This window comes from Ambystoma mexicanum, chromosome 7q, assembly GCF_040938575.1.
Source record: "Ambystoma mexicanum isolate Mex_15411 chromosome 7q, UKY_AmexF1_1, whole genome shotgun sequence".
In the NCBI taxonomy this organism is placed as follows: domain Eukaryota; kingdom Metazoa; phylum Chordata; class Amphibia; order Caudata; family Ambystomatidae; genus Ambystoma; species Ambystoma mexicanum.
The window spans coordinates 657,813,436-657,827,510 of record NC_090941.1 but is presented as its reverse complement, the minus strand read 5'-3'; the positions used below and the strand labels follow the sequence as shown (position 1 = coordinate 657,827,510).

At 45.7% G+C, this 14,075-nt stretch overlaps 1 protein-coding gene across 1 annotated transcript in view; it reads right to left on the bottom strand.

The window, feature by feature from the left end:
• Window positions 1–14,075, bottom strand: part of FLT1 (fms related receptor tyrosine kinase 1) — a 577,293-nt gene that overhangs the window by 56,564 nt on the left and 506,654 nt on the right. The window contains exons 26-27 of the mRNA XM_069639312.1: window positions 4,088–4,193; window positions 2,245–2,387 (exon numbers count right to left, since the gene is read on the bottom strand). Coding sequence (XP_069495413.1) covers window positions 2,245–2,387; window positions 4,088–4,193 — 249 coding nt within the window. The remainder of the gene's footprint in view (window positions 1–2,244; window positions 2,388–4,087; window positions 4,194–14,075) is intronic.

Below are 14,075 nucleotides of genomic sequence, written 5' to 3'. Positions count from 1 at the left end.
TTGCACCACATGGCTTGACAAGTAGATAAACCAGCCAAGACTCGTCCAGACAATCATCGCCTGTGAGGAACCCGGTAATGGTTGTTGCGGGCCGCATCGAAAAGTCTACGACGCTCATTGCGAGTTTGCTGGTATCCTGTCGTTATTACTTGTGGGAGACTAGAAAACTGAAGTACCGTTTCCGCTACTTGGTCTGCCAGAATTACCGGCAGATACCAAATGGTGGAACAAAGGTAAATTCCCATTACATGCGGCAATCTTGGAGTGTGCCGGTGTGGTAACGGGCCGGTATACGGTAATACCAGCACGTTATTACCGCACAGACACACTAATAAACAAAACATAATGAGGCCCATAGGTTAGAGGGCAAATGTGACAAACTGAATGAAGAGATGGCCCAACAAGAATCCAGAACAGCCACAATGGGACAAAAAAAAAACAACACATAGCTGGAACAGCAGTGAGGTCAAACAGCTGCTGCAATGGAGAAGCTACGAAAAGAGATGCAGGCAATGATTAAGGGAAATGGGGCCATGGAGACCAGACTCGAGTACCTGGAGAATGTGGTAAAAGCAAAGCAGGTTAGAACTATTGGTCTCCCCACAGGAGCAGAACGATGCAATCCAATCTCTTTCACCCCCCACCTGGCTTATTGATGTCTTGGCCCTAGAAACAGAGCAGGATCCTCTATACATCAATAAGTGTTAGGATCAAGATGCGTTCCCCAGAAAAGATCACAGATCCAACAGTGGGGCCAACACTCATCGTTAAGGTGTCTGACGCCCAGGACAGGATACAATATTGAAAGGTGCTAGCGGGAAATGGGCGTTAGAATATTAGCACCGTAAAGTTCTGATCTTCCAAGTCGTTGCGCCTGTAACTGAGAAGAGAAGGGGGCAATTGAAAAAACTGAAAAAATCCTTTCTGGCATGAGGAGTGAAAGCCGGCCTACTACGACCGGCTAAACCGCAAGCCACCTGGAGAAGGAGACTATGGCCCTTATTCACAGAGCGTTTTTCAATGGGGTTTTGCCATTATAAAACGCTTCTGTGAAGTAGGCCCTATAAATTCTGCGATGCTGAGAAGGCGCAGGGACTACTGAAATCTATACCAAAGACGATGCGATAAAAGGTTGAAGAGTCACCAAGAAACACCCATTGTAAACGTGAGGCTTCTCATTTTGCTTACACAACCTGTTTGGGACCATTTATTTAAGTGGGAACCGGTTAGAGACAAAATGGTTATGGAAAGTTGCTAGGAGGCTGCAGTTTTATTTTTCTGGCTACAAGCAATTTAGAATCGGGATCGCGCGAGTGTGCATGGGTCTAAGATTTGGTGCACTATGTGAAACACTGTACATATGAGCACTTTACTACTTGTTGTGGTTTTTAAATGTTGGAGGCGTAGGGGGGTGGTGTATCTTACAGGAGTTGTGTATACGACCGAGTATAGAGGGTATAGGCCGGCTGGGAACCAGAAAATTACATTGGAGGGGATGTTACGGCAACAACGAGTCATATATATATATATTTATTTTATGGACTGGTTTTGGGCTCTGAATAATAAGGGAAATGTCTTTTTCTACCCTGCGGACAGTTTTGGTCACACCCACGTAAATAACTGGACATCCAGCGAAGCCCCATTGTTATTTGGTTTTGTTATTAGAAAACAGATTACTTCTATGGGATTTTCCAACGTTGAAAGCTCTGCTCTTGTTCTGATTCGTTTGTAAAACATCAATAAACAGAAATGTACTCACAAAAAACGGGACAACAATATGGCGGTATGGGAAATAGAAAAGGGATGTTGTTCATTTTCTTTTTCCAGTGCGTGGCAGAAGGTACACTGTGCCAGAGCAGGAATAAGCAGCTGGCAGGTAAGTGGGTAGCAGGGGTGGCTGGCCGAAGGAGGAAGGTGGGGGACATGAATTAGGGGTTGAGGGACTTCGGGGAAAAAGTGACAAAATGGCAAAACGGGGCAGAGGCATGAGAGGGAGAACTGGAATCCAGGATTTCACAAGCAATTCACACCCATGCTCCGAGTGTTCTGATTGGCTGGCGCCACTCACCCAGGTACTAATAAATGTTAAACTAGCAGGAGAATGAGCTCTAACATGGTTTTGAGGTTTCGTTACTGAGGTAACATGGGCATGATATTTCCAGTGAAGGAAAGGAAACGCCATGACCCCAAGAAATACACTTGTGTTCACAGCAGGGTAGTCATTTGCCGCTTAATGTATCTTACCTACAGTTTTCGAAGCTCTGGCAGCTGAATCTTATGGTCACTGAGCCTCCCTCCACACAACAGTCTGTTGACGTTGGGTTACAGCTGACACAAGCACTGCTGGGTGCTAGAACAGTGTTAACTGGAATGTAATCGATGCCATCCTAGAAGGTTGGAAGGAGACAAGAGGTTATTTCATATTTTTCGATACTTTTAAATCAGACTAGAGATATTTGCATCTGTGTAGATTGTGAACTCTCCCGTGAGGTAGCCATTGTGGATTTAGGAATGAATTGTTACTTTGAGGGTATCCCACATTTCCTCTTCGACTTGCTTGAAGTGCTTGCTGTGAGCGTGATGGGAATGCCATCACTAGTTTTCTCGGTAACTAACACCTATTACTAACTCTTTGCTCCCTTCATCTTACTTCACTCACTAACACACTGGTTCCCTCGTAATGTATTCACTGACAGGCTCTCTAACAAAATTAGGCTGAAGCACAGGTTAGAATTAATTATAAAATTGGGAGGGAAGTGATGCCGTCTAGGGTCTAACCTCCTGGTTTTTGAATATGGAGACTTGGTTTTAATCCTGGGTTTAGCATGTGACTAAAAACCTTGTGATTTTGGGCAAACCTCTGTATTTTCATGGGCTTCGAATTGCAAATATATGCATTTTAAATGCTATGCCATCTGCCATCTAGTACTGTGAAGTTCGATGTTCCCAACACCAGATCATTTCTAGTATCTGGTCTTCACAAGGACCATCACGCAATTTGCTTCCATGTTCAGCACTTGTGCAAGCAGTCCTCCCGCTGATGTAAAGCGCTCCGCTGCTCTTGAGCTAGGTTTGCACTATAAACAATAAAAAAAGATGGTTCTGCTAAAATAAATGGAGCAATCTGATAGACATTTCTGTTCTGTTAAGTATGCTTATCCATTCAAAGGTTACGGGATGTCAAGCCTTCTCGAAGCCACACACGTCAAAAATGCACATGCCATCATATCTAGTTCACAGCTGCACATGATGTAGGTTGCCACAACCTGAACACTGGTGAGTGTCACCGAGTTATTTGCTTGTAGGATTTGCCAGAGTTATGGTGCTGCCTCTAGTGTACTAATGCAACAGGGTCTTTATTGGCCTGCCCACAAAACATCTCCAAAAACTGCAAACATGAGACTTTGCCACCAGAATCTGCCCCTGCTTGAAAAAATATGGTCACATTGCTCTTACCCATTATATTGCCTTCCAGCAAAATACGGGGACAAATTCAAGGTGAACATGCACAAACTCACATGTCTTAAGACAAAGGATACCCATAGTCTCACCCCTCAATATACCCCTACCTGGAATCACTGATCCAGAAGCTCATTCCCCATTTGCCAGACTAAAAGCAGAAGGTTAAAGCATGGAGTCAAAACCATTTGGATTCAGGGCAGCTGACTCGGGAACGCTCTATGCCCCTCCCTGCGTTCTCAAGAGACCCGCCTTATTCTTAGGAAGCAACTCCAGGCAACTCTATCCAAACAAAGCTTTGGCCCTGCTTCTGTTGCAGTGGAAGAAGTCTCTCCCCACGCGGTCATAGGTGCCCAACACGCACATTGTGATTCTCCTTCAAATACACAGCCCAACAAAGCAAATTGAGAAGATGGAAGGCTGACGGAGAATCCCATTGCCTCAAGGCAACGGGAACGTGGCTCCTGTGAATGGAAACTCGCCCCATTCACCTGAAGACCTTCCTGTACAGTGAACTACTCCAAACTGTGCTCAATGGCATGAAGTGGCCATCAAGCTGATAACACAGGGCATCATAAAAACCTGTAATATGTAAACACATTTCAGTATTATAAAGACGTCCACCCACCTGCCTCACACTGGCTTGAAGAAGGTCTCCGAGCTGTTCAACCAGGTCAGAGAATCTGGGTCTTTCCTTCGGGTCGCCATCCCAGCAGTCTAGCATGGCTTGATATCTGTAGCAAGAAACGAAGATCCTCTTGATACGTTTTCTACCAAAGTGCTCTCCCAGAGAGACATTGTGGTGTTGCGGCTTATTGATATGATATGATGGGTCATTTATAACTTGCATAATACCCAGAGGCTTGTGCTCCGTGTCGTCTTGCCTCTAAGGTGAGCATGTTGCCCCTAAGCTATCCTCCCGAGATTGATGTTCCAGGAACTCTTGTAAAAGCCAACCACTTGTTCAGCTTTTCGGACCATTGAGGAAAATTGGAACATACCCTCCCAAACGTATGGATATTATGCAGAGAGATTTTGCAAGCAGCATGTTTAAAAAAAACAAAAGATATTCTAGTCAACTTTACACAGATCTTTAACTCAAACTAAGACGTCTACTTTTCCTCATATTTGCATTGGTCAAAAAAATGACGTAATTGTTGACTTTTTTCCTTTTTGAACACGGAACCAACGAAATCATGAGTTTGGAGCATACTGTCCATCTAAGAGATGTGGCAAAAGAGCTCCATTATTTTGTTCCTAAGTATCAAACATGGCACCCAGTCAATATTAATGTTAATGCTAAAGGATATTTGTACCGCACACTATCACCACCGGAGTGGTCCCCTGGCACTCTTGCGGCTCTGAAAAAGGGAGAACGGGGGTGAGTTAGTGGGAATGAGCTGGAGAAATGCAAGATAGCAGTGATGTGCTGTTGGCAGCCTCAGCCCGGTGGGTCCGTTGACTGGGCTTGGGATGTTTTACGGTCGGTAGTCGTCGTGTGCTGTTGTGCAAGTCTATGTGCGGTTGGTTATGTTGTTGCAGTGTAGTGAAGTTTGTGCGGTTTGCTGCTTTAAGACTTGCGGTTGTGTTTGGTTCGAGTTTGAGAGGTGCATGCAGAGGAGTGGAGTTGTTAGTGGGTTGGTTAATTCATGATTGCACGCTAGGTCCAGGCGAGGCAGGAGAGTAATATATCAGTCATTGAATTGCCTCTATGTATGCACATGCTAACATTTACAATTCTATCCAGATGCGACGCAGGCTAGGTTGAGGATTCCAACTAAGTGAGGCACATGCTAACATTCACAATTCCATCTAGATGTGGCGCATGCTAGGCTAACGAATTCCCTCTATGTGCGCATATGCTAACATTTACAATTCCATCTAGATGTGGCGCATGCTATTCTAGCGAATTCCCTCTGTGTGCACATGCTAACATTTACAATTCTATCCAGATGCGACGCAGGCTAGGTTGAGGATTCCAACTAAGTAAGGCACATGCTAACATTCCCAATTCCATCTAGATGTGGCGCAGGTTAGGCTAAAGAATTCCCTGTATGTGTGCACATGCTAACATTCACAATTCCGTCTAGATGTGGCGCATGCTAGTCTAGCGAATTCCCTCTATGTGTGCACATGCTAACATTTACAATTCTATCCACATGCGACGCAGGCTAGGTTGAGGATTCCAGCTAAGTGAGGCACATGCTAACATTCACAAATTCCATCTAGATCTGGCGCATGCTTGGCTAACGAATTCCCTCTGTGTGCACATGCGTACATTTACAATTCTATCCAGATGCGACGCCGGCTAGGTTGAGGATTCCAACTAGGTGAGGCACATGCTAACATTCACAATTCCATCTAGATGTGGCGCAGGTTAGGCTAAAGAATTCCCTCTATGTGTGCACATGCTAACATTTACAATTCTATCCAGATGCGACGCAGGCTAGGTTGAGGATTCCAACTAAATGAGGCACATGCTAGCATTCACAAATTCCATCTAGAGGTGGCGCATGCTAGGCTAACGAATTCCCTTTATGTGTGCACATGCTAACATTTACAATTCTATCCAGATGCAACGCAGGCTAGGTTGAGGATTCCAACTAAGTGAGGCACATGCTAACATTTACAATTCCGTCTAGATGTGTTGCATGCTAGTCTAGCAAATTCCCTCTATGTATGCACATGCTAACATTTATAATTCTATCCAGATGCGACGCAGGCTGGGTTGAGGATTCCAACTAAGTAAGGCACATGCTAACATTCACAATTCCGTCTAGATGTGGCGCATGCTAGTCTAGCGAATTCCCTCTCTGTGTGCAGATGCTAACATTTACAATTCTATCCAGATGCAACGCAGGCTATGTTGAGGATTCCAACTAAGTGAGGTACATGCTAACATTCAAAATTCCATCTAGAAGTGGCGCATGCTAGGCTAACGAATTCCCTCTGTGTGCGCATGCTAACATTTACAATTCTATCCAGATGCAACGCAGGCAAGGTTGAGGATTCAACTAAGTGAGGCACATGCTAGAATTCACAATTCCATCTAGATGTGGCCCATGTTAGGCTAAAGAATTCCCTCTGTGTGTGCACATGCTAACATTCAAGTTCCTAAATGCCATATCATAATCATATAATATCATCTAGGTGTGGCATGTGCTAACATTCACCATCCCATCCAGAAGCAGCGCAGGCCAAAGTTAGGAATTCAGTCTAAGTGTGGCACATGCTAACATTTACATTTTCATCCAAGTATGGCGCATGGTAACACTTGCAATCCCATCCAGATGCGAGGCAGGCCAAAGCTAAGAATTCTAACTAAGTGTGGCGCATGTCAACATTCTCATTTCTATCATAGTTCTGTCAAGTGTGGTGCATGCTAACCTTCCCAATTCCATCCAAGTGAGGCAAATGCCGACACCCACAAACCTACCCAGATGCAACGCAGGCCAGCGTCCACAATTCCCTCCAGACGTGATACTTGGTAACATTGACTAGTATGTTAGGATGCAGTGCAAGGCAACATTTCAAAGACTGTCATGGATAAGATCAGGCTGGTGGTTACAAATCTTTCTAAGTATGCATGGGCTACGTCTGTGGCAGTCTATGTTATGGGAAGGTAAGGTGGAGTGACGGGGGCTTTCTGGTGTAGAGTGATTGCTCTACACCCCACCCATGCCACACTTAAAGTTTTTGTTGGTGTCTATTAACTGCTAGATTCACTGGTTTCCCCTGGGGACAGCTGCTGACACGTCTTGGAGCCGCCCTTAGCTGCAGGGGCTGCTGGACAGGGGGCTGCCCTTGGAAGATGGCTTAAGAGTACTGAAAAGAGCCAATCTGGGTGATGGGGTGGGGAGGGAGGAAGGAGGAGGGAGGGAAAGGGAACCGAGGAGCACGGGATGATAAGGGACAGGAGCAGGGGCCTGGGGGCAAACACTAAGATGGAGGCATGGTGCCGAGGGTCCCAGGAGTGCCACGCTCACCTGCAACGCCGAGATGGAATCATCAGGTGTGCAGGGAGCGCAGGCAAACTCCATCCAAGCCTGGCTGCCCACAGCCAATCACGGGACGGGGTGGGCAGGGAGGCAGGCGGAGGGAGGGAAGGAGAACCGAGGAGCAGAGCTGATTGGGGACAGGAGCAGGGGCCTGGGGGCAAACACTAAGATGGAGGCAAACACATTTTCTTGCCAGTATCAGCGGTTTGGTGGGTGATATAATATGATTTTTTTGTTCAGAACTTTCAGGTGAGCAGAATAAGCTACATGCCCAGATTAATGGGTGATACGACCATTTTCATTGTGTGCCGCTGACCTATGTAGCTATGACATCCCTCAGCAGTAGGGCAAAGAATCTCAAAGTAAGAGGAGCGCATCCACCCTCAGTTCGCATGATCCTCGCTGTGACACAAATAGAGGCCAAAATATGCGGCAGCGTGGTGTGAAAGTCTTATCCGCTTTGGGATAGGTCATTTGAGGGATATCTGTTGAAAGAGTGTGTAACCACTTTTTTCTATCAACTGTAGTCTGCCTGGTTCTTTAGCGTGTTCCCCAGATTAAGCACTTTCAGCAAAATACGTGTACCAATTTAAAGCCACCTTTCATTTTTAAACAGGGTAGCTGTCCCATCCTGTTTTACTCCCCTCTTCACTTCCTCACATTACTTATTAATAAATCCCTCATTTACCTTTACAATTATATAATTTAAATTCAGTGAATGCAAAAATTGGTGAATTCGTGTCAGTGACTTGCAGTAAGGCGGATTCTCATCATTGAAACATAAGCTTATGGTCTATTCCAGTGATGGACTATTCCTACTCAGCCCCCATTTTGCAGACAGTAGAAGATGTAGATCTGACGCAGGGGAATGAGAATTCAATTTTTAAAATCTCTCTGTGTATCATCTTATTTAGAGTAAAGTGGCTGCAGACATAGAAGAGGGGCGGGGGCTTCGGACCCCTGCACCTGTTAGCAGCATTGCCTGTACTTGAGTAAATAGATCATCCATAGAATAATATCGGCCTTTACCGTCGTGCGCACCAGCAACAGGACAGCTCATACTTTAACCTCTCATTTCCAGAAATGCTTGAGCGTTGTTTTACAAAGAGTTATCACACTCATCAATGTTATAATACCCGCAGGAACTTTATGTAAAAGCAGGGATCAGACTGTACCAGCTTTCATGGCAATGAGTGGGCAGCAACGCAACTCCAAGGTTGGCATTCTGCCTCTGCTTACCTTGGTATCGGGGGGCAGTGTCTTCAAAATCAAATCTGAAATTACCCGAGTAACTTATCATTCGGACAAGAACATTATTTTGTCACACTGCAGTGTTTCCTGTCAGAAAACTGTGAGAAAAACTGAGATTAATAATGTCGACAGTCTAGCAGTGATGAAGCTTCTTTTTTGTGTGGGCATTAATCATTCTTTTAAATAATGACCTGTCCTCAACCAATCGGAAAGCAGCAATCCTTTATTGCCGGCTTGGTCTGCTTCCAATTCAAACCATGTCATGAGAATTAAGAGTTACGTAGGAGTCCAATCCACATGGAAGCATCTATTAGATATTGAATTTCTAGGGTGCCCAATCCATCTGTCAGTGATTTGTTTTGTCACCAGTACTTATCTGAAAGCCTTAATGGTGCATTACCGACTTTTATGTTTGTTTGTTTTATTACTTGTATTGCGCACCAGACCCGAGGGTATCAGGGCGCATAGCATAAGAAAGTTTACAGCTTGGTTACATAACAAAGTGATAGAGTACATAAGATTGGTATAAGATGTAGAAACATAACATACAGTGGGAATAACAGAGAGTAACTATTAATTACATACAATACATAAGGGCACAGAGTCGTAGATGTCCAATACAGTATACAGTAGTGGTCAAAATAGGTGACCAATAGCATAATTAGCATAGGTGCACGATGTCGGGAACAGGCCAGTTTAAAGACATTCTGTGAGCATCTGTTGAAGCCATTGTGTGGGCCTATAGTAAAGTGTGAGGTGATTGCCCAGCCTTTATAATTTTTTGGCTCATATGTGTCTCTTTAGCAACATCTCTGTGACACAAAACTAATGGTATAGAACACTGTATAGTAAGCGAACACTCTAGCAGCATTTGGGGCGGGTTACCGTCCTTTGATTGTGGTCACCCAGCCACTGCTCCATCAATCATTTGTCACATTATTTTGATTTTCTCTAAGTGGGCATGTCTAAGCAACCTCTGTTATCTTCATCCCTTGGTATATTGGCTGGCAATGGTGTCACTCCAATTTCTGTCTGCAAGGACACGTCTTAAAGGGAATGAATGGGTTAAAATTGCATCCATTTAGCGGATCCTTATCTAGATTCATGTCACATTGAGGTGATTTAGTACAGCCATTTCTTCTGCATACCGGGTTACTTGCAGACACCAGATTGTGTTTTAATACAACTTTTTATCCTCTCTTCCTTAGCACGCTTCTCCCCCAACGCAACTGCCTGGATCACCTCATTCCTCCAAGGTAGAGCCATGAGAGTGTTCTCTGACCATGCCGCCAAACTCTATAACATTTTCACAAGACCACTTTTTCACATACTTGACTCGCTCGGCATTGCCAATACTGACTACGCCGACGATACACAAGTCCTCCTCCCCTTATCAGGTGACTACGACGCAGATGCCAAGACCCTCAACTCAGCCTACTCCACCATCCACTCCTGGATTATTTATTTTGACATTTATATAGCGCACCAAACCCTGGGGTACCAAGGCGCTTTAACTTAAGTATATGGTTTTGGCACAATTACATTAAGTGCTTCAGGTTGCAGGAATAATGAGGATTGGTGGGCAAATAGACGGTGCCAGCCACATGTTACACGGTGGAAACTACACACCAAATGTCAATTCAGGGGGCATAAACATGGTGCCTACCCCATATTGCAGGGTGGCAGCACACACAGATGCAAGAGTCCAAATAACAGCAAAAGAACATGGTGCCTACCCCTTGTTGCAGAGCGGAAGCACACACAGATGCAAGAGTCCGGAAAACAGCAAAAGAACATGGTGCCTACCCCATGTTGCAGGGTGGCAACGCACACAGATGCAAGAGTCCAAAAAACAGCAAAAGAACATGGTACCTACCCCATGTTGCAGGGCGGCAGCTCACACAGATGCAAGAGTACGGAAAACAGAAAACGAACATGGTGCCTACCCCATGTTGCAGGGTGGCAACGCACACAGATGCAAGAGTCCAAAAAACAGCAAAATAACATGGTACCTACCCCATGTTGCAGGGCGGCAGCACACACAGATGCAAAAGTCAATTCAGGGAGCATAAACATGGTGCCTACCACATGTTGCAGAGTGGCAACACACACAGTTGCAAGACTCCAAATAACAGCAAAAGAACATGGTGCCTACCCCATGCTGCAGGGTGGCAGCAACACACACAGATGCAAAAGTCAATTCAGGGAGCATAAACATGGTGCATACCCCATATCGCTGGGTGGCAGTACACATAGATGCAAGTGTCCAAATAACAGCAAAAGAACATGGTGCCTACCCCATGTTGCAGGGTGGCAGCACACACAGAGGCAGAACTTTCAATACAGGACCTTGTCTGGCTGGGTGAGAGGGGTGAGGGGAGACAGTGGCAGGAGAGAGGGTAGGGGGCAAACAACATCATAGGCGACCAGGAGGTGTGGCCAGCGTACCTGTAGTGGACAGGGAGCTGACAAGGGCCTTTGTGTGGGCCTTCGTCGACTGGTGCCGGCTCCCGCCTCCCGGTTTAGCTGATTGGCCTATCATGGCAGGCCAACCAATGGGAGAGGGAGTCCGGGGAAGACCACACAAGAGGAGGCAAAGTGAAAATAATCTGGCCATCTTTGAAAGGCCAAAAGCACACGAGGAAACAGTGACCAATGCACAAACAAAGCAAAAAACCTGGGAAATGGGTTTTGTCCATGTAGTGGGACTGCGCTTCTGCAATCATCGTGCCGTCGGTGAGATTAGATGATTTTAGAAAAAGAAATGGCCAGAAATGCGCATCATGCGCAGAGAAGACCCCAAAGGCCAGGCTTATCTTGGCAGGGTGTAGAGGGTCCGGAAAGCTGGAGGGCAAAGCAGATGCCGTAGGAGAGTCATGGCAGCCTCTGAGATGAGAGAGTACAGCACAATGATGGTGGAGAACTGGCTATGCTTGAAAGGAGATAAGACAGAACTACTACTGATAGGACCCACGACACACTAAAGAAACTTGATAACCAATACTCATTCTTCACTATTGATAATGCTCAAATCCCAGTCTCTCAGGCCGTAAAAACTCTGAGTCTATCTAGACTCTAACCTCTCCAATTCAAGGCAAGTCTGCGCTATTGCGTCCTCTGCAGCCTACTACACAAAACTACTAAACGCAGCCAGACCCTTCCTTACCACCGAAAACTGCTTTATTATTGCACGAGCCATAATTGGGTCTAGACTAGACTATTGCAATGTCCTCTTCACAGGTACATCAGTAAAAACCCTTGAGAAACTCCAAACCATCCAAAAGAATGCTCTCCGTGCTGGAATAGGCATCCTCAGAGGGGATCACATCTCCACTGCAAGAAGACAAGCCCATTGGCTACCCATCAGAGAATGTGTCCTCTTTAAAACACTTGCCTTACCCCACAAATGCATCAACCATACAGCCCCACCCTACCTATCGCAGAAAGTAAACAGATCCCTCTCCTCCAGACCAACCAGAACACCCTACGCTAACCTACTCATACTACCCAAAGTGAAACAAGCCAGAGGGGGCGGCGCCAGCTTCCCTTTCATTGCCGCGAGGCAATGGAACTCATTGCGACTCCACCTTAGAGCAGATCCCTCCCACCTCACTTTTTTAGTAAAGCAATCAAAACACTGCTAGTTGTCTGAACCTGCAAGTTGAACAGCACACACTGATAATATGTAATGTGTAATATGACAATGCGTAATGCAATGTCTCTACATGCAACACAATATGTAAGCTCCCTGTAACTAAGTCGTCCATTCATGTAACAGTGCCATGATGCCCCTGGGCTGTTAGTGTGCATTATAAATGCAAAAAATAAAATGAATAAAAAAGTGTTGATTTTTTAGCAATACAGCATCCCAGAATACATCATTGAATTAAAGTACTTACTTTGTCTCATGTTTACCCTTTTGTATAGACAGTGCAAAGCCTAGCGGTAGTAGCGTGTTACTGTTGTTTTGGAAAGAAAACAAAGACCCGCAGGACCATGTCATTAAACGTTTTGGGACCATTTGTACAACATTGTGGGGTTGGGGGTTAGACGAGGGTGAAGGGGCCGGGGGCCTAGAAGAAAGGAATTGGAATATAGAACTTTAGTAAGCAAACATGAAGAAAGGTAGTATGGGGGAAGAAAGAACTAAGAAATAGAATACTAAAGTGTTAGAAATAGCAAATGAATAGAAGATTGAATGTAAGAAAAGTTCATGAATACCAAGTGATAAAAATAGAAAGTTAGAATTTTAGAAAGAACAAATTGTTGGGGGTCGCCTGCCCTGGTCATCCGGCAGGCGCCCCTGGGTGCTATCTCTGTTAGCACCACACAGTCCCACTATGTGTGGGGGTTGGGGCCTGCCCTGGACATCCGGCAGGGCCCCTGGTGCTATGGGGCATCAGCACCATGAAGTGGGGTCACAGCCTGCCAGGCCTCTGACCGTGCAGACATCGGCTGCCATCCTGACATGCGGGTCCCACGGCATCAGGGCGGGCAGGCCTGTGCCTCCACGTGTAGGCCTGCGGCCTACATCAATAATGAGACACAGACTCAGTCGTTCCTCTTTGGGAGTCTGCAGCCGCTCTGTCTCACGTGCCTGCAGGAGCTCCTTTTATTAGCTTGGGCCATGACAAAGTCATGGCCCATCTTAAAGGGGCAATACACGTGGAAGGAACACATCCCCTTAAAGGGGCAACGCACATTGGGAGGGTCACCCATAACACAAATGAACAGAATTGTAATTGAAGAAAGTTCATGAACTGAAAAAAGCAAACAAAGAATTAAAGAAAAATAACGAAAGTAAAGTAAACAAATAAATGGGCATGGGTAGAGAGGGAATGTTTATAGAGGGACAGGTCTATCAACAGGGTGCTATGGACACTGACGTAGGGGGGAGGGGCTTAAGAAGCCACACCCAGCATAGAATAATCCTGAGGCTTGGTGGGGAAGCGGATCACCTGTAAAATAACTCCTGACTTGATGCTTAAATAAAGCTTGCCGTGGCATTTGCCACTTCCACCTTTGAAGCTGGTCTTGCCTCTTTATTTCGGGAATCCTCAAGAGGGAGGTCTGTGGGGGGGGGGGTGGGGGCGGGAGTATTGAATGAAGTGATGGATGCTACAACTATGGGAGGCGCAGCTGTGGGCTGTTCCCGCTAAGGGAAAACTGGCTTGGTTATATCGGGAAGACTTAAACTTTGGGGAAATTGATAATTGATTATGTATAACGCGCGCAGGCCAGGGAAACGACCCTGTGTTGCTCCCATCGTCTTGCTTCCAAGGCGAGCGCTTTGCCCCTAAGCTATACTCTCAAGACAGAGAAAACACATTGCTCCATGAAGAATTTCTCACTGGAATTAAAACTGAG